The following is a 25,137-nucleotide window of genomic DNA, read 5'->3' on the forward strand; positions in this document are numbered from 1 at the left end:
ACTTCATAGCCTCCAAAAAATGTGTTATTGATTGAGGCAGGTGTGACATATGATTTGATTTCTGTATTCCGAGCTCCAGAGTTCAAGTTTAAGTTTCCCACTTGCTTGGTTAATGCTCAAAATGAAAACATGCCAACGGCAGAAAAAAAAAATCCTCCATCCCGACAAAACTTCCTGGTGGCTGTGCAGTTGCATTCTGCAATAGAATTTATGTGCTTGTGTTCACCAGTTCATGTGCCAGCATGGTGAAACTAAATATACAAACACAGGCCCTGGCCCAAACATGTGAGATACCCACATTTTTCTGCAGATGTTCTTTTTTTTTTCTTCTATTTTCTATGTTCTGCAGCTATCTGTTTCTTTCAGAGTTTCCTTTGTGTGTGTGTGTGTGTGTGTGTGTGTGTGTGTGTGTGTGTGTGTGTGTGTGTGTGTGTGTGTGTGTGTGTGTGTGTGTGTGTGTGTGTATGTGTGTGTGTGTGTGTGTGTTCGTGCGTGTTCAGTCAGGACCTTACTTGTTTTCTGGTTTTGTGTCTGACTTGGCCAGTCAACCATTTCACTGTTTTGCTACTAAAAGACCCCCTGGTTGCTTTTTCAGAAGGAGGATGTGATTCGGATCCTCGTCCCACTGTGTTCTCACAAAACTCAGATTGTGGAAAAAAAATGGCGAAATAATCAGTCGTCACTGTTAACCCAATATGGTCTTGTGAACAACGAAAGAAATAAAAATATTTAAAAACAACCACACGATTTCATACTTTATAACTGTATTATAAGTATATATAGGATCCAAAATAACAAAATAAATACTTTCTACCATCTAAATGAACAGTACAGACTACCAGGCTGTCAGTTTACTAGAACGGCGTTGCCCACATGACAGAAAATATTTTTTTTACGGAACATTATTTGACTTGTTACATTAGAAGAAGCTTAACTGCTGCATGCAAATATCAGCTCTCGTGTGGTGAAAAGGTCTATAATCTCAGGCTGAGGCAAGGGGAAAAAAGAAAAGAGTTAATGGAATCATGATGAATAATGAAAAATGCAAATGGTAAAAAAAAAAAAAAAAAAAAAGTAAAATCCCCCTGCATTTCTCCATCCATCTTTTGTACTCCGATGATGTGGTGCTGGCATCACTCCCGGCTATACAATGGGCAGAGCCAGTCCATCACAGAGCAAACAGAGAGAGATGGACAGATTCAAAGCTACATGCAATTCAGAGTAGCCATCAGCCCAAAGTTCATGTTTTTGTACTTTAATTCATGCATGCATGGGGAGAACATGCAAATTCTGCATGAAGAAGACCAACTACGACTCCAACTCTCACTATGAGGTGAGCGTGTTAACGACGACACCACTGTGCGGGCCCCTCTACATTTACCCCACCTTAAAATCTCTGACATTTGCGTTGGAGGTTTTCAATGAATTGTCAAATCCAAGAACTTTTTGATCAGAAATATTTCAGTTTTTACTGCTTTTTTTTTTGTCCTCATTGGTTTTGTCTTGTGGTGACCTTTTTAGAACTCTTGTAATTACCCTGACTTTGCATGATAAAGATTGATTGATTGACTGACTGACTTCCTGAAAAAAAAAAAGAAAGTCCTTCATCCCGCTCCTGATTATTATTAAATTAATCATGTAGTTTCTCCAAGAGAAAGAGAATCCAAACTCCACATTGAAAAGAAAGGTGCAAGAAATATTAGAACGACAGCTATTGCACAAAGTTAACTTGCATTGCAAGGCACTAAAAAGCTGCACTGCGGTTGAAGGGTGAACACACAAAGAGTCCATTGGAATAAGGTGGTCCGAACAGATAGAGCTGTTCAGTCGTTACCGTTTGCTGGAGGAGACGTGGTCGAAATAGGCCAATGACAGCCTGTCAGGAGAACAACCAGCAGCGGAGCATGATGGTGGGAATGGTTTTGGTTTGCTTTATTGCCTCAGGGGCTATGGAGCTTGAAGCGGGCTTGCTTAAGGGCAGCTTGAGGGCAACTGTGGCTCAGGTGGTCGAGCGGTTAAACCTTCTTCCATGACTGTTCGTGTGCTGAAGGGTCCTTGGACAAGATGAAAAACAACTCCATCAGTTAGTGGTTTATGAGAATGTATATGGGTGATTATGTAATATGTAAAGACACGGAAAGCACGAAGCACTCTGGGACCAGTGCATCGGTGACAAGGCTCTATTTAAAGCAGAGTCCTGTTGTGTCTCGCCCAGTGTGTTAATGTTCCGTGTTTTATGTCATGCCTTAGTTTAGGTTTATGTTTAAGTCTTTTGTTTCATGGGCTTCCTGTACTTACCTTTCTTCTCTAATTTCAGACAGTCTTCCTCCCCACTGTATTTGTCTTCTCTGCCCCTTATTGCTTTCACCTCTTCTCCCCCATCTCTGTGTAAATAAATAATAATAAAATACTAAAATAATTTAAAAAAAACCTTTGACCTCTTGACAGTTTGTCTTGTTCTGTCCAAGTTTGTGCCGTCACTCACCAGGTTTACATGTTTTTCAAACTTTTGTTTATTTTTGATCCTGTGAGCACTTTTTTGTAATTTTCATTATCATTATTATTATTATTATTATTATTTTTTTTTTTACTTTGAGCAATATTATTCAAATAAACTATTACAGTTTCTGAATTGTGCATTTGAGTTCAGCAGTTTCGTGTGTGAGGTTCTAACAAGTCCATTAACCATTTAGTTATCTGTAAAATCTGCTGTTTATGGAGAGCTGCAGAATAATGTTTAAACGTCTGCCTAAAAGCTGAACCAGAATTTGATTCATCTGCTGCTTAATGATCTAGCTCACCAACAAACCCATTTCGTATATCATTTAAACCGCGATGCCATTTCAGGTCATGGAGGCTGGAATATTCTCAGTTTCAATCTAAGTTCAGACGTGAAGAGAAATACAATGAACTGATCAAGAAAAAACAAACAAACATGTGGATATTTGAAAGAGAAAAAGCAAAAAATGCAGTTTGTGTAAGAACATCCTTGAAGATTCATCCATCTGCTCTAACCAATCAGGTTTTCGGAGTGCACCATGTACACAGGGCAGCTGACCACAATCAACACAGGGCAAACAAAGAGACAGATGGTCAGTCGCACAACACACACACACACTTTATATTAAGAAGTGAAAAGATTTAACAAACCTCCATGGAAGACTACCAATGGAACGTCTTGCCATGACTTATATTTCCCCATGATATTATCTGTTTCTATTCGATTTGATGTAAAATGCAGTTCTTAAAGATCTAGTTTCTTTTTCTTCTAGATAATTCACTTAGTGGTGGCTCTGACCCAATTAGTAGCTGTCGGCTCTTAAGCCTAACATTGGCATTTTGTCACAATATCTCCTCCTGTCCACATGTCGAGGTGTACTTGGGAAAACATTTAATCAAAGGTTGTTCAAAATGGGAGCCGAGTACCTGATGACAGCCATCAGTATTTGATATCACATGTCAGAGGTCTGCAACTGCACACTGGAGTCCTAAGGGAAGCTGATGGGGGTGAAGGAACTTGCTCAGGGAGCCACACTGGTGACCTGTCCACTGTGGGATACAAACCACAAATTCTGATCCTAACCTAACCCATGTTCACTTCTTCAACCTGCAGGCCACCATCTACGTACTACCAGGAGTGGTGGGCTGCCATTGGCGCCTGTGGAGTGGATGGGTCATGAGGCGTTGCTCAGGGGCCCACAGTTGCAAGGAGACCCATCGGCTATGGGAATCAAACCAGTGGACGTCAGATCTCAATTCCATCTCTCTAAGCAGTAACCCAGACCTGAGCATCACAAGGCCTCGGGGCCATGGGGCCCTTGAGTTGTCCACGCTTGCTCTATACATCATCACCATGTTTGGCTTCACACACAACTGCTGGGCAGCTTTTCCACAATAATCATGATCAATATAGTTCCAGACTCACCAATGAGCACCGCCATCTGTGTCTGAGATTGAAGCCCAGGTTGAAAATCTTGGCAGCACAAGCAATTGCTCAGTTTTCTCACGGAGGAAAAAAGAGGGGTAAGAAAGTGAGCCTTTAAATGTATCATCTGAGACTGTTTTTGAAAATGCACATTTCATATATTTTCTCTTATTTTGAAAATGAGCCTGCCCTTTATCTAGTAAATATGAGGAAATTATGTAGACAGTACTACATATATTTTCAGTTTCATATTACATGATAATAAATATTGTCAAAACGTTTTAAATAATTAGTCATTATGATCTTCCGGACCTTTGCTTCAAGAAATTTTGTCAAAATGGACCTCTTCACATTTTAGTTGAATACCCATGTGTGGATGGCACTGGCACTGTTTCAAACAAGGTGTTTTACTTTTGCAGATATGAAAAAAACACAAAACACAAAAACAAACCGAAACATAAGGCCTGTGTACTTTCTCACAGGTCTTTCTTGGTTTTCACACGGATCAGAAAGTGTGTTTTCTGCAGCTGAGTTAGACCCATTGTTATTATTTGTGCTTTCCAGGCATTGTTGATTGAAGATGTCATGGATCGGGGCCGTGCTCTCGGCGTTCACCTAGCCGTGTCTGCTTGGGTGAGGAGTGGGGGTGGGAGTGGAGAGAGAGCAGCGGGCAGCCACCAGCCCCGAAACCCAGAAATAAAGGCGAACTTAGCTTGTGTACGCAAGAAAACCTTCACTTTGCAGAACGACATGGTAAGTTCGCGGGGAACGGCGCGCTTCTCCGGGGATTTAAAGAAAAACCAAAAGAAAAACTAAAACCCAAAACGGGTGGACTTCTTCTCGAGAGGGAAAAGAAAACAACACTGGAAAAACAGAGCGAGAGAGAGAGAAAGAGAGAGAGAGACGGGGATTACACACACACAACAGTGACAATAAAACAACACTCCTCGACAAGTGGTCTGCCTGCTGCTGCTGCGAGGGGGAGAACTCTGCTCTGGACACACACGCCAAAAGAAAAAGAAGCAGGAAATACTGGAAAACGGATCCGATTTGGACATCTCTGTGAATGTTTTGGGGGTTTTTTTCATTTTTTTTTTTTTTTTTATTTCCAAGTGGCGTTTTTCTGCGTGAACTTTAAACTCAGGAAACAATGAAGACCTAGCGAGAGAGAAGTCATCAAGTGTGCGGAGAGCTGCTAGCCGTCCCGCTAGCGTTAGCCGGGCTGCTCGCTGCTAACGCCCGCTCGTGCAGCCAGCGCGAGCTAAGTTAGCTGGAGCTAACGCTCGCTGCCGAGTTAAACGCCTTTCTCCACAAACTTTTTTTTTTTTTTTAGGGGGGGGGGTGTTTGTTCCCTCCTTTTCTCCTAACAGCCCGAACGCTGAAGGATTACTGTGAACACGGAGGGGAAGGGCAGGTTCCCTTCTGGACTTTTCCCCCTCTACGTATCTCTCCAATATGATGGCCGCGGAGGTCAGCAGTGAGGATACGGGCTCGGTCACGACAGGGACGGGGGTGGCAGGCGGAGGAGGCCCGGAGACGGCCCCTTTCCCCTACTACTCCAAGCCGAGCAGAGTGCGAGTGACTGATCTGGGACCCGGGCCGGGTCCGACCCTCCGCCAGAATTCAAACACCTCTCCGGACTCGCTTCCCGACATGAGTATTATCTACCCCGTGTCTGGTGGAGACATGTCCGGACCAGTGCTGTCCGAGGCAGCAGGGAGTGGCGGAGCCGGAGGTGGACATCCAAGCTCAGGGACAGTGGGCGGCATGTGCAGCTCGCCCTCCTCGGAGGGTCCAGCCAGTGGGCTTTCACCCACATCAACCGGCCCGGATGGACCCGCCGCCTTCCCTCCGCTGCCACCACCTCCTCCTCCCCCTCCAGGCTGCGGGGGTCTCGGAGGCACCATGGATGAAAGCGACATGCAGGATGGGACGGAATACGAGGAAGAAGAGGTGGTGTTCCCCCTATCTGCACCTCCCACCAACCAGTGAGTATAACATACACTGCTGGAGAAGGGACACCTTGATATGAACAAGTTCACTTTCGTCCACTTCCTTCCCGCTGCTCTGCTCTTCAGGCCGAGTTTCATTGCAGTTACACTTGTAACTTGTGCCCACTCCAATATCAGAACTGATCTAGAGTCACTGACCACAGACCCGGGTTTGTATGTCTTACAACCATACCTGCATGCATCTGCCACATTCCATACTTTTTGGAGCGTCCTAACACTTATTCAGGTCAACTTCCTCGACAACAATATCATGGAACATTAAATATTTACCCAAGCAGTGATCATTATGTTAGGTTGACTTATTACACCCCAGAATGAAGCTTTAAGTGGAAGATAGCACTGTTTCCTATTCTCTCTGCTATTATACCATTCAAATAAGAATCAGGATACTGTATCTCTTCCAAAATAACCTGTGTATACAAACAAATTGCACAATGAGTCATTTGAGTAACAGTAAAATAGTCATGCCCCCCCCCCCCTCACAATAAATGATTGCATTACATATTTTTGAATCATACAAGTAAAATAAGGTAAATAATACAGTGTGAGGTAAATAATCTGAACTGTCTGCTTTATCCTTATTGGTTTTTGTTTAAGACTACAAGCATGTCTTTTTGTGGCCTTCATTTAGTGTCTCTTCCCCTCAAATGAATAGCTGGATCAGTTTCATAAGGCAGCGGCTCAGCAGATCAACAGGTGAAGTGGTTTTTGATAAAGCTCTCTTATGAAATGCATTGACTCAAGTGCAGGTGAAGTAAGCACATCCAGTTTAGCAACATCTCCTCCTATTGGATCAAAATCCCATGTAATCATGCCTGCGGTGTGGACTATTGATTACATCTTCTCATGTCCGAATATAGATCAGTTTAATACAGGCATATCTGCATGGGCATACTTTATATGTATGGGATGTTAAAGCCCCATCTAACTTTAGCAGTGTATGTCATTATTTAGGTCTGAATTCTGAGTAATAGCCTTTTCATATAAGTCGAGAGTGAGGTTTCTCTGATGTCTAGTTGGCTTTATCACGTTAAGCACAGGGTGTCACTGCAACTGTCTAGTTAATCTAAGTGACTTGTGAAGTGCTTTATCATCCTACATGAGGTTTTACATCTAATTACAACTGAGTGAAACAAGCATGAAACAGGGTGTTTGTTTAAAAAAAAAAATGTGATTGCAGCTTGGCAATGACACCCGAAGCATTGTATATTAGCACTGCATTTCTAATTATAGCTATTTTTTATTAAGTTATCAGGCATGCACTGATATGCATGTCCAAACCCGTGCGTGTCTGTGTTGTAATAACCTAAATATGGCCCTCCCATTTGTTACAGTCTCATTAGAGAACTGCTGAGCTTTGTGATTTCTGGCCCTCATACTGTGAGATATGGAAGTGACTGGGCCCGGAGTGTGGAATCAGCTCTTATTTTAGGAGCCACCCTATATCTCCCTGTCAGATTACAGAGGAAGGGGAAGGCCAGTTTTTCACCAGTCCTGCCTGTTGTGGAAATGCATTACCTGAATTATCTGCTCCCACATGAGGGTCCTAGATGTACTGCTACTGTGGAAATAGTAGTTTTGCCAATAAATATAGACTTCATTGATTTGAAGTTTCCTTTCAGTTTAAAAGCAGTGCAATTGTCACTTGTGAATAACTTCCAATGTATTTCCGTTAGTTTAGTTTGGTTCACAAAGAGATATGTGAAGTTTCACATGCATCTCCTTTAATTACTAGCATTCTTTTTTTTATCATATGCTGGTGAAACTCAGTTAACTTTCTAGCTCTCTCCATCTCTCTCTGTCTCTCTCTGTCTCTGACTCTTTACGTGTCTTTTGCAAGACACGTAAACAACACAAGCAGTTCCTTTATGTCTGGTTTGCGGTGTTGGTGAATTGCACGTAATAGTGAGGAATGTGCTGGAATGATGGTCCATAAATCCTGGTCATTATTAGACATGTTGAAGTATTGCAGAGTCAATTAAAAATTCTTATGGTCTTAATGGACATGGAACCTTGACTTTAACTATGAATTAAATTAGCATTTTATACCCCAAGGTACATTTTTGATTACATTGACACAGTCTTCAGATAAGAACTACCAAATAAGGCGAAACACTATCCTTCTTAAAAGATCATATTACCAGGATCAACAGAAAAAACTTAGAATGTGATCTGTTGATATTCTACAGCTGATCCAGTCTGTTATTCCTTCAGGACGTGCCACTGATCTTCGATAATAAACAGGGCTAATACGAGGTTGCCTTTTCATCCAGTGCTGTTGCCTTCTTGATGACGCCTTGGATTCCGGCTAAATGCGTTGCAGTCATGGACCCGTCTGACCTGAAGGCAACCAACTGAAACTCATAACCACACTTTGTGGTATAAAAATCAATTTATCTGCGTGCGAACATCACCACTGTCGTGTAGTAAGATGTGTATTTTTTTTTTTGTGTGTGTGTGTTTGTGCCTTAGTTTACTCCCCAGCGTGCCTATGATACCATATGCCTGAGGCAAATCTACTATTGGCAGCTATGGGCACAATGTTCACAGTCGACTGCCTCTAACTACCCTGAATGATTCTGAATCTCACCCCATCCCCTCGGCTATGTAGCTAGCTGTGTATGTTTTCTGCTTGTCACGCTCCGAGACTATTTATATATTCCTCAGAGTTGTTTTAGCAAACTGGGAAGAGCATGTTGGAGGAGCGATCGTAGAAATCATTCATACTTTGGGGATGTCGCTGTTTCACAGTGGCTGCGGAAGCTAAACTTGGCCCACACGGAGAGTGCTGTGGAGCGAAAATATGTGCAAGAGTGAGCGCGAGGCAAACAGCAGTCACATTCATTCACACGTCCGTACAACACTATGTCATTCATAAACAATTGCTGCTGCAGTGTGATAAGTATTCAACACCCGACGGCGGCTCGACGAAGAGGCGAGAGTGAAGATGTCAGGTGGCCCCAGCACTTACTGCTCCTGCTACCTTTGGAAACCTCTGGCCCCACGCCTGAGCTTAAACAAACAGCGCATTGGGAAATGAGTCGTTGATTTTGAGTTTCCACGAAGATTAGAGGGGATTTTAAGTCATAAAGGGTTTCCCTGAGGAGGTCGTGGAAGGAGGAAGGAAAATGCGGAAAGAAAAGTTGGATTTGAAGATCAGTGGCTGTGTGAATGCGTTTACCAGATTTACTAGTTGGCGTGTGGAAACCCTGTTACTGTGTTCTTAACTCATGTTAGTACTCTGCAGAGAGGCGACAATGCAGTTATGAAGGATCGTGTCACATAGCTGAATTAGTTTATCCCCTGACGATGCATTTCCTGCAAAATAAACAGCCGTTTCCCAACCATTAGTAGGTCTTTAATTTTGCAATAACTTCATACAGAAAGTATACAGACTGTAGCGGCATTAAACGCAGGTTTGTACTTTGCTCCACAAATACCCCACAACTCCACCAACTATTATATGAAAAAGGATGTCCAGGCTTAGGGGGGGGGGGGTTATTCGGTCCACTTATCGAAACGCCATTTGCACTTTATATTAGTGTAAGCTCCTTGCGACGCATTGATAAGGCAAAGCCTATGGTTTCCATGCATTTGCAATGTGTTACACAATGTCCTGTCATGGCCTTCCAATACCCATGCTGCCCTGCCTTTTCTCTCCAGCATCCTGTTTTCAAGACTTCTGAGCCATTCATTGTAGCCTTAACAGGATCCTCAGAAGCATTTCAGTTGTGTGTGACAATACCCAGGATTTCTGATTTGAATAACTTTTCTCCTTAGCTCTGTTTGCTGAATGATAGGTTGCAGACTTTGAATGGAAAGCGTAACAGTGGTAGGTTTGGCTTAAGTATAGTGCTTCAGTCATGACTTCCGACATAATAAAAGAGCTTCTTTCAACAGTGGGCTTTTCTCTGCATTGTTTCTTGTTCTGACGGAGTAACCACATGACTGAGAGATTATATTGCACATCCTGATGTTGTTCAGCAGCCTGTTGATGTTTCATTTATATTAACACATATTCTGCGTTGATTTCGGGGAGAAATTGACTTTGAGGTGAAAATGAATGTACTTCCTGGTTGAGTTTAGGATGGAGGGGATCCTATTTGTGTGGATGGCAATGGAAGCCTTTTATCACTGATGTAATGATATTATTTGAGGGAGGCTGATTCACAGCAGGACAGCTGAGATGTCAGTTTCTGTCGTTGTGTATCTGGCGGGGCGTTACGATAGCTGGTTAGTAATCAAACTGAGAAAATGTGAGGATCCAAAGTTGACCTCAACATATTTCTTCCTGAATACAGAAACAACCTGTGGCTGAAGGTTACATGATATCTAGCATTTCAGTTGATCTCAAATCCAAGTTCAGTCTGCACTATTTAAGTATATATATTTATAATATAATAATATATTATATATCTATATTATTTAAGTAGCTACAACCATGGTTATTGTACTCCTCACGTGCCTCAGGACTTCCTTTGAACATTTTCAAAGGAAAAAAAGAAAAATGATGTGTTGGGAGTGAAATACAGATATTACATCATAGTTTACATCCGCTTTATAACACCTATTAACCCTGTCACTCCCTGATAATGCCTCTATTGCTCACCGGACTGCAGTGCTGCAGCTACAGAAGTCACAGATGGTAATATAAATAACACAGGGCACTTAACATTACCGAAAGGGAACTTGTGGGTGTGTGAATCTTTCAAATAGCACTGTTACACTGGCAGGCCATAACATTAAAACCTATTATTTACTGTAGGTTGTCGAGGAAATATTCATAAGTGTAATATTTTGCTGTTTTGCTGGTGCACAGTCATCCTCGAGTTGTATATGAGATTTAGAATTGTAGTTATCTTGCCAATTAATTGTTTAACCCCAGAGATTGGAGTTATACAAAGACGATATCAGAGGTGTTACAAGCAGAATTTCACAATTTTGGTTCTTTATCCTATTTGGAATCTAATTCAGAATTGTACTGTGATCAATAATTGGGTTGGAGGATTAAGCAGATCTGTCAGCCATGAATAATACATCTGTCCGTCACAATTTGTTCTTTTGAAGCAGTATTTCTAGACATATCTGACATGTTATGGTGCCGTTACACATCATTGAATTTCTTGAAAAAGTGAGAAATCCAATTTGTGTTGGCTGGCGGATCCATAAGCAGAAATCACGTTTGAATTAAAAGTTTTGATCTTAATTTACTATAAATAATGCTTTTCAATGAGGTTAAAACCAAGAAGCTTCACACCATTGGGTGTTTTGATCCTTACATTGGCATCACAGTTAATTCCATGGGAAAATAAACTACTGGTTGAAGTCATGAGGTTGTCTCATGCGTGCACGTCTGTGCTTTGAGTGTGCACGAGCACCATGTAAATATGTGGCTACACTTGTTTTTGTTTGTGCAGCTATAGGGATCTCTCCCCCTTTTCACTGAAAACCAATAGGCTGCATGCTCATGATGCGTGTCTTTATGAGAGAGAAAGAGGAGAGAGTAAGAAAAAGAGAACGTCAGAGGAGGATTAAGTCGGAGCAAAGAACACAAGGCTACAGTCTGCCCCAGCAGCTGAAGGATCAACTCGTGTAATTCTTCAGAAGGCTTCTCAAGGATAACACAACGAGACATGATCATTCAATTGTCATCAAATTAGTTTACCAACTAAGTGTATGCAGGGGAGGCTTGATCTCCGTGTCCTTTGGTTCGTCTTTCATCCATGGATATTGTTCGTTGACCTTAACTATGGGAGATGACTGAATCGGGGCTGCAGGGGGGTCGCGTCGTCATGCCTCGTACGGATATAGAGCCGTCTTTGCTCTGCTTTCCACACCGGAGCTCACAGTGTCGGTGGAGTGGGTGCACCTTGTGAGACCACGGGACGACCGAGGGAGATGCAGCAGAGGGTGAACTCGGCGTAAGTGGGGCATCAAATCACCCTGCAGTTCTTACCGTGCCTCGAGCTGATTAAAAGCGGCTCCGTCCCGCATTTCAGTTCTTTCCACGTACCTTTTTTGGAGAATGAAAATAAGATGCGCAATTCGGTTATCGATTCACCGTGATTGTTGTGGTATGTTGATGCAATTCTGCCAATAAATATGTGATTATGTGAATATGCTTTTCTGATTGTTAGGACAATTATCAGTACTCATCAAACTATAACTTGAAATTTCCCTCTTAACTTCACCATTCACAAAAAGGTTGATGCCTAACAATTTTCTCACCTTTTTACAGGAAACTTATTGAAATCTTGAAAACAAGAATGTAAAATATAGACAGATATAAACACCATTACAGGATTATTCTTTACTGTCAAATCTGTTAAAAAGTACACAACTGGCTCATATTGTAGCTTCAAATGCTTCTTAATGTCAAGGTTTTCTCAGTAGATGTCAGCTAATGTTTTACATTTACACTACTTACTTAGTTCTGCTGTCATACAATTAAATAACTATACAGATTATGCCTGTTTTGCACATATGAGCTTGGATTCTGTGATTCTGTCATTGCCATAATACTGTTGAATGAAACATGGAAGTTATTCATTTTGGTCATTTGTCCCTTAAACCATACATAAATTTCAAGAGTAGATCACTGTGAATCGTCTATTTATTTAGTGTATAAGTACACATATAACTATCTTTGGTACATAATATTTAATAGCAAGATGTGGCCTCATCAGACTTAATCAGAAGTGTTGGACTTGCTGAAATCTTCCTCAAGAAGAAGCACACTTTCGTTAGTGTGGACAACAGACGTGCAGGCCTGAAGTGAGATACTCCTTCCTGAAAGTTTTGTGTTCGGAGCCCTGTAAACAGAACTCAGGAGTCGGTTGCACTGGTGCATGCCAATAGTTGATGATGAAAACAAAGTCTCGCAGTTGTGGAGATCCACAGAGGTTGCAGTTGTTTAGCCACCAGATTATCATCAGCTGGCTCGTTGGCATCAATTTCCAAATGGTCTGCGTGTACTTGATAGTCATGTGACCATCACTGATTCGTCATGGCTTTGCTGTGAATATGGTGACTAAGCAGACTGCACACAGACGGGTTGCTCAGTTCACGTTTGCATGTGACTCAGTTTCTCTTAATTGATTGAAGTTGCAGTCTTTTGTGGTTGTGTAATTACACAGGTTGACTTTGTAATTGCGGCGGCGGTTATATTAATCATGCTAAAACACTCAAGAGGAAATAACTTGTCATGCATGTGTGGATTTTACTTTATTTAATGGTTCATGGTATCATTTTATCTTGCCACGTCTCATTTAATTCTAGTTTTTCTGGTGTTGTCCCATCACACACTTCTCAACCTTGACACATGCAACTCCAAAACAGCATCTAATGTGATAAGAGCCTGATACTGTGCGTTGTCTCCATTTGAGAACCCTAATCGGGTTAAACTCGCATGTAGAGCATATGTTGCATGCTGTGTGTCCTGTATAAAGTCTGTAGCTCCTTCGAGGTGCATTGCTAATGCAGAGTAATGCAGTATTTCATTACAGTTTGATACCGATGAAGAGTGACGGTACGTCTGTGGAGACGTTTGAGTACAGATGTATCCATCAAGGCAGGAGAATGCGAAGGAACGAGACATGAGCTGGACAGAAAGAGCTCCTAAAAGAGTTTAATGAGAGGCGGTCAGACACGGACTGACGGAGACGATGTCGAACTCACTCAAGTCACAGCAATCTGTGTCTGTCCTGCATGGCCTCATTTCCCCTCGAGACTTGGCTCCAGCAAACAGAAAATAATGTAAAAGCGTTCTGTCAGGTTCTTGTTGCATGCTGAAGCTAAACTGTGGCTATAGTGGACAGACGGCGTGAAATCCTTTGTTTAATCGTTAGCATCAGTAAAGTAACATTTTAATTTCTCTATTTTATATTCATGATGTAAAGTATAACCTGAAAGTATGGCAGTTATACCTCTTAACGTCTAACTGTATATTTATGTCGTGCCCCCTTTGTTCACACTCATTTCTCTGACAAGCAACAGCTATTTGTACCACATTCATCAGCTATCATTTCATCTTTATTCAATTTTAAGTAATTGGCGGGTTCCTCCTGTGAAGCACGGTGAGACCGATGTGGCCACGATCCAGAGATGCCTGAAAATACCTAAATTATGAGTTCATTGCACAATAATGACCCGGATAATGCATTTGCAATTTAGAATACAGTTTATTTTATATTTGCCACCTCTATGTTGCTGTGTAAAAACATGCCTCCGTTAAACAGCTGATATCCATTCAATTAAATCTCTAATTACATACATAGCGCTCTACACACAAACAGGATACCCTCTCCTAGATTTTCTTTCTGCAGCCGGGCCTCCAATTAAGTGTTTTGCGTTCAGTTTCATTTCTAAATAAAAGAGTAGGGTGTAAGTTATACCAGGTATGATCAGTCAAATCATTTTAAAGTCTTATTCTTTTCAGTAAAAGAGTTATTCTGTTAATTACACTCTTGCTTTGACATATTTAGATGTTGTTTCTCATGCCAGTTAACTCATTTTAGCTGGAAAACGCAGTGACAGTGTCTCTTGTGTAATTTTCATGATGCAAGTTGCTGGTGATCCAGTAAATCAAAACTTGTAAACTGAAGGTAAACACTGGAGGCACAATGCGAACACTGTTGCCCTCCTGTGCTGCCGGAGCTTTTGTGATGCAATGGTTTCAAGGCCTGTTAGCCTGCAGCCCTGTTTTCTGTCATCTTGCCCAGTTCACTAGGCTCAGGCATGTTTGATTTGGGCTCTACGTGCTGATATTGTGATATTGTTCTCGACAGCGAGATACGATTAGGTGAGCCATCCGTATGAAGAGCACAGTCACAGGTACAGCTGAGAGCTTCACCTTGGTGCCTCCGTTTCACGACGAGGTGACAAAATGTGTGTGCAGTGGGAAACTAGGGTTAAAAATGTCAGCCTCGGTGTTGGTGACACCTCCGTCCTCCTAACCTGAGCACTTTGACGCACGTTTTATTTTTTCTCTCCCAGAACTGTAGTTCACAGGTAGACCTGACATGGGTGTTATAGAGAAAGCAGTCATTTATCATGCATGTCACGATTCCGATCCGGTTAGGAAACTTTGTCTCTATTTACATTATGAACTTCTTGCGGCTGACTTTCGGAGAGTTCTATACAAGAATGAAAATACACGATCCTGAGCTGAGCGTCAGGCCTGGCTCGCCGTTCATGTACTGACACGACGGGCATTCCTCAAGCTCATAGTAGCGCTGTTCGCCATCACCACTGTCACGGCTCCGATTCATAATGTGTTCAACACCCCCTCTTGTCTGATTCACCCGCTCTTATCACATGCTGGCATGCGGCACTGTGAAATGTAACAACTGGATTATATAGCTCACCCACAAAGCTTCACAAAAGCTCTTATTGTTGTGTTTTGTCTAAATCCAAAGATGGTTTGTCACAACTTGAACGTGTTGTTGTCTGAGCCTTCAGGAGTAAAGTGCGCCCGTTTTGATGTGCAGCTAATCATATCAGCAAGGACAGGAAAATCATGCACATGACCTTAATTAAAAGCGCAACAGCAACTCCTTACGGCGTACATTACAGCGCTAAAGAATAAAGCGAGCTTAAAGTAAATTAAATGGCAGGTATGACTAAATCTACAGCATATTAGACTATCGCAGTGTTTATGTTTTTCATGGTCAATCAGCAGCCAAATACGTTTGATTTCCCAGTTGAATATTCAGGTCAAATAATGTGGATTCATTCTCTTTTCTAACAAGTATACACTATTGATGTACCTGTCAATCATACAGCAGAGGCATCTCAGGCAAAACTAAGTATATTTTATAGCTGTAAAACGACCAAATAAACGGTTGAGTTTAGTATCTTTTGTGCTGTGGAGATATTTTGATATTAATCAGAGCTTTTTCAGCCTTTCTGATAACAACTACACTTATATAGATGCTCTTACAGCTCTTTTTAGCAGTCTCAAAGCACTTTACACAATTATTCATATTCACCCATCCATGCACACACTCACACACCAATGGTTATTATAACTGCTGGGGGAAACTTGAGGTTCACTGTCTTTCCCAAGGATACCTGGACAGAAATGAGACGTTACCCTTTGTGATACTATTGTTCGGGTCTCTTTCTTTAGTTTTTTAGTGAAGAGCATGCTCTGCAGTGTTTCCTGTTTGATAGCTGAGAACAGGCGAGCTGAAGCAGCTCTCGGGCGTGTGCAGCCTGTCCCGCAGCAACATCAGCAGCCGGCTGTCGAGCAGCATGATGCACAGCATAATGACTTAATCAGTTTGTATCAGCATTTCCTTGAATTAGCATGCCCTACTCTGTAAATGTACACAATGTTATTTATTGTTCATAAAGTGAAATGTTAGGATATACCCATAAAAACAAAGTAATTGGATCAGATGCTTAAAAACATTAAAAAAAAAAAAAAAACTGAATGAATGAAAAACAAATTAGTTTTGACACACTGTCCCCCAGATTGCCTTTATTTGATCAAACATAGCTAAATTATACTTTCATATATTATGATATCCCCTATAGCCCATTTCAAGTTTGTTAAATAAAAAACATTATTAAAAAACTTAGTTCATCTGTGTCCTCTGGGTTTTCGCCCACAAGTAAATAAAACTTCTTTTTTTTTCAAACATTTTACTAAGAAATAAAAAGCAACAGAGAACCTGAATATAAATAAGATACATAAGCTAGTATTGAAAAAGTTATCACAGTCAACTAAGCCACAGTCTTGTTGGAACAAAAACCAGCTGTGTTAATGGCGAAAATGACTAAACCAGTGTTTAACTTCATTTTCTGCTCCCTGCTTGCATCAGATTCTGGTTTGAAAGTCCAGAAATATGACACAGGGGGAAAAAAAAAAGAGCTCTTTATTATCATGTAGTATGTTCCTGTCAGTTCTAATCGATGCTCCGTCATGCCTGTCCTCTCTCACACTTTCAGATCTGGCTCGATCTGCTGAGGAAGGTTTAGGGTGATGGAAACACTGACCCTCATGTTTCTTTTAGGCTGTGTTGTGGTGAAACTTAACACGGTTCAGCCTTTGAAAATACTGCTTTTGCCAGGTTGTTTCATCCTGAAGAATGGTGCGCGATCCAAGATTAGTGTAAGAAGAGTTTCTGTTTAATTTCTTTTGGCTTTTTAATGTAATTTGCTTGGTCATGAGGCCACCTAAATTGCATGGTGCACATTAGTTTGAAGCCAGGCTCTTTGCAGGATGATGTTGAGACTTTCTGACACGCGTCCTCCACTTTCCATCTGAACTGCTTGATCCCCCGTCAGTATTACATGCCCCACCTTCCCCAGCTCCTTCAGGCCTGCTTGGCTCAACTCTCAAACTGCTCTCAATTGCCCTCTTCAATTCTCTTATCGTCGAACCCCCCCCCCCCCCCAAAAGCCTCCTTCATGGACACTCTTTCGCCCCTCTTCAGGAGGCTTTCTCCAGCTTACTGCCTGATAGCGGACTCCATCACGTTTTCTTTACAAGTAGAGACCTGCACTTCCCCCAAACCAGATGGGAGCCATTTAGGTGTCCTGTGAAAAGAGCTACTGCAGCACCTCATTCATCCTCTTACCAACTGGATGTTTTTTCAAGTCACTGCCCCCCTGTTCTCAGAAGCACCAGTGGCCTCAATTTGGAAAAAGAAGCATGTTAATTTTTTACCCCAGCTGGAAAGGCCCTGTCAAGTACAGCCTCACCTGCTGAAATTTTAACCAGTGTTGTTCCTCAGCCTCGTGTTTAATTCAAAAAGCGAGGCTGAGCTAGAGTGGCGGAAAGGCGAAAAGAAAAGATTTACTTTCCTGTGCCGTCCCTTTTGACGTTGGTTTTGTAAAAAGTTTGAGGCACCAGCACTTATTGAGGCCTCAAGTTGGTCTTTCACTGTAAACTTATAGTGCGTTCATTATATAATTTCTGAACTTCTCTCCTTAATTTACTTATTTTAATTATGCAGCGTTGAAATATTACAGGACTCACTGCAATTTCACCATTTCCAGACTGTACATTTCTCTGCATCCTGAAACTGTATGGACTTTGTAAATTGTTATTGTCTCGTCTTTTCTCAGGTGGTACCATGGCAAGCTAGACCGAACCATCGCTGAGGAGCGTCTGCGCCAGGCTCGGACTCCTGGCAGCTACCTCATCAGGGAGAGTGACCGCCGGCCCGGTTCCTTTGTCCTATCGTTCCTCAGTATGACCAATGTGGTCAACCACTTCAGGTATGATTTCAGGGATAATCAGACCCCATCAGCTGACACAGGCTGTATTCTTGTCCAGTCACATCAAGGTGGCCGTGTTGTAAATGACTTAAGGAATTTAAGTGCGTTACCATTTAGGTAGAAACTTAAAAACGCCACAGACACCAGCTAGTGTTCTCAGTTGGTGTTCAACGTTTAGCTTCTTCAAACCGCTTTAGACTATTTGGGTCACATTCTTTCGGACCAAGTACAGAATTTGATCTATTTCACACACGGACTGTGTGCACGTGTGTCAGTCGTGTTGTTCGACGCGGTGTGTGTGGGTGGACCTGGTGCAAAAGGAAAAGGACAGCACACTTGTGTAGCAGCAGCACTTTATTTTACAACCGTACAGTCAATAAAACCAGGCAGATTAAGCATTACAATGTGTCCTCCCCTTCAATGATATATAGTTGCATTCGTGTATGAGGTTATATTAACAGTGCAGATCACACATTAAAGGGGAAGAGCTTCTCTTAAATCCAGGTCAAAGTATGCGCCACCCTGTACTGCAGAGGGTTTGCATACAGAAGCTCACTTAATATGAGAAGTTGAGGAGTGGAAGTATTACAATGGCATTCATTAACAAACAAGTTAATCATCATTTACAAAGGAAGATAACCTCAGATTTTTACATGAAGGCAGTGATGAACCCCCAATTAGATCCATTCACTTTTCAGATATAGTCTTCGGATTTGTGGGTCTGTAATGGATTGCTTGTCTTCTTTCTATCTCTGTCACTGTCTGACATCCTCTTTTGATAGACATTAACCATTTCTCTCAGATTGAAGGGTTGCAATACCAATCTTTAGTCTTCTATAAGCCGTTTTTCAATTGCAGATATGGAAAAAAACATGCACGCATCCAGATATTTTCACCAAATTGAATGACACATTTATTTTCACCGCTCAGTGAAGATTTCGTATCAAAAAGTGCTTTGGCTGTTTATTGTCTGCGTTTTGTTTCCAACAGGATAATCGCCATGTGTGGGGACTACTACATCGGGGGGCGGCGGTTCTCCTCTCTATCAGACCTGATTGGTTACTACAGCTACGTGTCTTGCCTCTTAAAAGGAGAGAAACTGCTTTCACCAGTGGCGCCTCCTGAGGTGAGTCTGACTCCAGACTGGAGTGTCCAGCGGGCACCGCAACATTTCCAATCCTGTTCAAATATATTGTGTTGAGAATGTAGTCAGACGGCCCACTTAAGCCAAAAAATGCCATCGATTACATTTGTTTTCTTAGTAATTAATCAGTTCAGCAAAATGACAATTTCAACACAATATTCCTGAAATGTTAGCGAAGATATGAAAAACTGGAATAGGCTTTTTATTGTATGTCGTCAGCCCTGTTTGAAATGATGTACAGTCAGTTTAACTACAGGGAATCTGCAATAAAGGTGTAAAAACATCTCCGCTGTGATGAATAAAAATGGGAGCGAACTAAGCTCAATATCAATGTCGACCATCTAAATACTTGATTTTATCACTACATGCAATTGCAAACATTTTTGAAACGTCATTCTCACCTATTATGAGATACTCTGTGTGGCTCATTCAGTAAAAAATAATTTATTTACTGTGAACAGTGAATATGAGATTGTAATATAACAAGTGAAGGGGAGGCTGAATTCACAGTAAACTGTAGCATTTATTGACTATATTATTCTCTACTGTATTTTGAACCCTTTTCGTCTTGTGTGACAGTGAATGAACTGATACTTTCGGGTCCATTGGGTTCATATATCTAAGCGCTTTTTTCCATAGATTCAACAGCTCCCAAAGCTTCGTCACATTTACCCATTCACACACCAATGGAGGCAACTGCCATGCAAGGTGCCCCGTCCATTCATTGGGAACAGTTTAGGGTTGAGTTTAGTGTCTTGCTCAAGGACACGTCAACATATGGACAGATAGGTGATTGAACCTAAAACCCTCCGAATGAAAGACGACCCGCTCTACCAACATCATACGAAACTAATCATACGAAAGTCGGCAAAAGATGTCACGTGAGCCAGAATTGATCCGTATTGAATAAACCTAACAAGCAAAACAAATTAGAAGCATTTATAGTCATATTTGATACAGCTTGGTTATTTAGTATGGATCACCAACATTGAGTGGCTTTAAAAGTCTGTGCTCCTTTGAGGCTGAAGAGGAAAAAGTCTTTCTTTGAGATCTGTCAGAATTTCACGCTTTTTTCTTAATACACACTAAAAGCATACAAAATGTGACAATCAGTAGTAATGTGTGCATAATGAAACCTCATTTCCTGAAAAAAAGAACTCACAGAAGTTCTTTTGATCTGATCAAATGTGCCGGGGTTGAAAGGTGTGTGAAAACGTGCAATTTTTCAGATAACTCGAATTCAATCTGGATTCCTCTCCTCAGCCAGTTGCTCATTGAACGAGGGAGTATCGTAAGATCTTTCCTTTTCCTTTTATTCCCCTCCCTTTGCCTTCAGGCGGTATCAGAGCTGTTTAAAGCTCTGGCTAATGCTAATTATGTTTTTTAACCGGGTGTGAGCGCTCCCTGTGGGGATTGTAGTAGAATTCTTGATTCTGTAGAAATAATTGAGGCATTTAACATGAATGTGAGTCTGGCGGGTCAAGGCTAAAAATACCGTCTTTATTCTTGGTGTTTCCACAGCCTGTAGAAGACAGGAGGAGAGTCCGGGCCATACTTCCATACACCAAAGTGCCAGATACTGATGAGATCAGGTAAGCAAATTGAATGTATTTGTCTCACATTCATACAACTGGACCCTCATATTCAAAGAGGTGCTTTCCTAAAAAGTACTTCTATTAATAGGAGCCGTAATGCTTCAGATACAGAAGAGCATCGATGACGTCAGAGGCTTAGAAAAATAATAGTTTTTGCCCAAATTGCTCACGCAGAGCAGCCTGGTTTTCCTTTGATTTGGTGGCCTGGTGCAGCAGCCTGGAAAGCGCATCATCTGACTTGTTATTGAAAAACGGTCTTGTTCCTGTCCTTAAGCTGCAGTAGGCACACTTACTGATGATCCCAGCTATCCCCGATTTCCTAAATCTGATGAACATGTGTCTGAAGTCAACCTCAATGCTGAGCCTGCCAGCAAGCCACGGGCTTAACTGAATAGATAGTCATGCAACGTTTACCTCCGAGGCTGTGTGCCACAGGAGACACCTGCTGGTGCTGCTTCAGAATCAGAATCCACAGCGAATAGATGGTGCATGCTTGTACACTTTGCAGAACCCAAGCTATCATGGAGAAGGTGATTAGTATCTTGAGTGTGGTGCAGCAGGGAGGTGGGAAAAAGCATCAAAATGATTCTGACTGATAGATATAGAAATATGACCCCTTGGATTACCAGTTACCGCTTTGCTCACCAACAAACTCCTAAGCGGCATTGAACCACCTTACTTGGCTGGTCTTTTAAAGCCTTTAAACAAATGATGAATGCCAAGGGGGATATGGAAAAAGATGGTAGACCAGCAGATGCTCTCATTTTAATCATTGAGGCTTTGGACCAGCCTACCTGTTGATATCAGTCACTTTTGATCTGTAGAGGTTTTTTTTTGTTTTGTTTTTTAAACCGTTTATTGTTTTATCTTCTCCTATGTGCTTTATCTTAATAATTTCAAAGAGCTTCATAAAAATTATTAGTATTTGGACACAAGATTTTGCTTTTCAGGACAATTTAAGTGATGTAAATATGGAAAAAGTCAAATTTAGCAAGTGTAGAAATTCTATTTGCCGAAAGAAGCAATAACAAGCTAAAAGTAGAAGAAAAAGAAAATTACTGAAGCAGCGAGAACCCATGTGAATACAAGCTAAAGAAACAGAAGTTAAGAAAAACTGTAGAAAAAGTAAAACACTTTTGATATAACAAGTAACACAAACTTACAGCAAAAGAAAAACACCAGAAAACTTGACAAACGTCAAGATCACGTAAGCTGACCAATTAAATTTCTTTCTAGTGGAAAAGTCATTGTTGGCAGCTATTGTGACAAATCTCCCCCAATCTTTCTTCTTCTGAACTGGAGTGGTTAAAAGCATCTGTGCAAACTTCAATGCTTGTGCTACTATTTGAAAAAGCTGTTGAGATAGGCAGTGATCAGGGAGACTGTTTATCTAACAACGATTTGGACTGACTGTATCTGCAGTTTCCTGAAAGGGGACATGTTTATTGTTCACAATGAACTGGACGATGGCTGGATGTGGGTGACCAACGTCCGAACGGAGGAGCAGGGGCTCATTGTGGAGGACCTGGTGGAGGAAGTGGTGAGTCGTGCACAACAAGGAACAACTGTCACCTGTGATCTCTCCAGGAATCCTTTGAATGATGTTTGACTGATGCAACAAACATCAGACCTGCAGAAGTGTGGGTCACTTCATTAATTGATGGTCTTAATTTGATGTAAAGACTCAACTTCATGTTGCTGAATTTAATTAGATTAGAACAACATGTACACCGTCATGATTTTATCTTCAAAACAGGTTCTGTAATCACACAATTACAGTCTTCTGACTTTGAATCTGGTTGAATTTGTGTATTTTCCTTCATCGTCAGTGAAACCAGTAATGTACAGGTTTGTGTAAATTACCTTGCGAGTGACATGGAAAATATTTCTCTTATTTGCTGCCAGTTGCCCGCACCTGGTAAAGGCACTACTGCAGGGGTGGGCAATTCATTTAGCCAAGCGGGCCCCATGGAGGCATAACTTCTCCTCAATATGATTACATATTGTTTATTTCTTATAATGCATTCCTTAACAAAAAGCTCTATGTTACATGTTTGTATGTTTTAAGTGATTAAAGTGACTCAAACTGTAATCTCAACACAATGAAAGTGGATCAAGGACTGGCAACAAACACAATTCATAATAATTGTATAGCATGCAATATAAACACTAGTATCCATTGGATTCATTTCATGAGCAGTCAAAGGGCCACATGCGGCTCACAATACAGTGTGGTAGTAGCAACCGCCTCCAACCTACAATTTGGTCACATTGCCTGTAATTATACACCAGAAGAGCCCATGGCCACCTCAGAGACTGTAGTAGTTGGTGCATTGACAGATATTTCTTTGTGATATTTTGCAGGGCCGGGAGGAGGATCCACATGAGGGAAAAGTGTAAGTTGTTTTGCACAGATCCGGCCTTTTTTTTTTTTTTTTTTTTGAGAATCGATATTGAAAATTTCACAACAGATTATTATAGGCGACTGTCGTACGAAGAAAAGTTTCATCACTGACACAGATCCCACAACCTGTTGAACTTTAACGGGAAAACGGTTGCTTCATTTTTGCTTGATTGCAACACGTGCGACATCCGACCTGCTGGTTGACGCTTATTGTTTATTGCACACACAGCCTGTTATGCGTTTGTCCTGAGGATATGAGCGATGTTTTAATTTCTCGCTTTTAACAAGCGAAGCAGCATGACGATGTGTTGCTTACTTTATGAGTCACGGTTTTCTCCTACTTACTATGTCCTTCAGCGACGGTAAACTTCCAAGTGTGACAAACACAAATGAAATTGTGCTCACGTTTATATTCTTTTTCTTTTGATGTGTTTGTATACAGTAGTAATTCACTGTATTGACATCTTACTCTGATGAATGTCCTTTGCTGACTTTTTTTCTTTGAAAGATTTCAGTATAGGAAAATGTTCTCGCAGCATCAGCTTCATTCAGTATTTTTTTATTATTTTTTTTGACTGTTGTTCATGTCGGATCTTCTATAGCTGGTATCACGGGAAGATCACAAAGCAAGAGGCCTACAACCTCCTGATGACAGGTACCATTTCTCTTCTCCTTTCATTAGGCCCAAGTTATTATTCATTGGCGACATTATCATGGATTCTCTTTGTCAGCAATGCGTTGTGCACATCAAAGTCCATTTTGATCAGAAACCCGCTTCTCTCCATTTCTCTCCGATTCCCGCTGCTGTCGTAGTTGGCCAGGTGTGCAGTTTTCTAGTCCGGCCGTCAGACAACACACCTGGGGACTATTCCCTCTTTTTTCGCACCAATGAAAACATCCAAAGGTTTAAGATCTCCCCCACCCCCAACAATCAGTACACAATGGGGGGGAGGTACTACAACAGGTACGTCTCCTATGGCGAGAGAAAACATCAAAGAAATGCCTGTTAAATGTTGTGGATTTTTATTGCAATTTGCAAAAACTGATCTTGCTTGCAGTGTTGATGACATCATTGACCATTACAAGAACGAGCAGATCGTTGAGGGCTACAACCTGAAGGAGCCCGTCTCAGTGCAGGTAGGCACAATGTTTACAACAGCATTACTGGCCATGTGAATGTATGTGACTCGGATTATAACGGGGAAGGAAGTATTGCAGAAAATCCATTGCTTTAACCATTTGGGGAGATGAACCTCAAAACTGCTGGACTTTCTTTGGTTTTTCACAAAAGATATCATTGCTAGCAGCTGTTGAGATTTTTAAGTAATAATAATAATAAAAGATTTTGAATATATGGTAAATATGTATTGGCTTCAACCGCTGTAAATGTTTCTTTATTTCACCACTTTAATTCAATCTTCATCACACTTTGACTCAACTGAGATATTAAAGAGATTTCTCCGGAAGCAATAAAGAGAACAAATTTAGATCAAAATGATCAAAAAAATCAAAATTTAGACCGTCGTGTTTTTTCATTGAGTACAGAACAAAGCACTTGCTTCCATAATGCCATGTGAACTGGCTGTTTGTAAAGAGTTTGTGTTTTTCCGTCGTGTTTATGTGATGGCTTCTGTTTCTTATTTGTTTACATTGTAGCACCAGGAACAAGTGCTTACGGACACAGTGGATGGGAGAGAAATTTACAATACTATCAGACGGAAAACAAAAGATGCTTTCTACAAAAACATTGTCAAGAAAGGCTACCTCTGGTTCAATAAAGGTACTTTTCATTACCACTGGAACTACTTTGTCATAACAGAAACAATGTT

At 41.3% G+C, this 25,137-nt stretch overlaps 1 protein-coding gene across 2 annotated transcripts in view; it reads left to right on the forward strand.

Moving 5' to 3' along the window:
- The first annotated feature begins 4,560 nt into the window (after window positions 1-4,560).
- Window positions 4,561-25,137, forward strand: part of LOC308111685 (ras GTPase-activating protein 1-like) — a 30,336-nt gene continuing 9,759 nt past the window's right edge. The window contains exons 1-10 of one of the 2 annotated variants that reach the window (XM_080466674.1): window positions 4,561-5,913; window positions 18,013-18,165; window positions 19,156-19,291; window positions 20,831-20,901; window positions 22,327-22,444; window positions 23,269-23,300; window positions 23,911-23,963; window positions 24,122-24,272; window positions 24,367-24,445; window positions 24,965-25,088. In XM_080466674.1, the coding sequence (XP_080322800.1) occupies window positions 5,381-5,913; window positions 18,013-18,165; window positions 19,156-19,291; window positions 20,831-20,901; window positions 22,327-22,444; window positions 23,269-23,300; window positions 23,911-23,963; window positions 24,122-24,272; window positions 24,367-24,445; window positions 24,965-25,088 (1,450 nt within the window). In that variant the 5' untranslated portion in view covers window positions 4,561-5,380. Of the gene's footprint in view, window positions 5,914-11,459; window positions 11,859-18,012; window positions 18,166-19,155; window positions 19,292-20,830; window positions 20,902-22,326; window positions 22,445-23,268; window positions 23,301-23,910; window positions 23,964-24,121; window positions 24,273-24,366; window positions 24,446-24,964; window positions 25,089-25,137 lie in introns of those variants that run through there. The other variant, XM_080466675.1, reaches the window with a different exon arrangement.

This window comes from Lipophrys pholis (genome assembly GCF_963383615.2).
Source record: "Lipophrys pholis genome assembly, chromosome: 7".
Classification (NCBI taxonomy): domain Eukaryota; kingdom Metazoa; phylum Chordata; class Actinopteri; order Blenniiformes; family Blenniidae; genus Lipophrys; species Lipophrys pholis.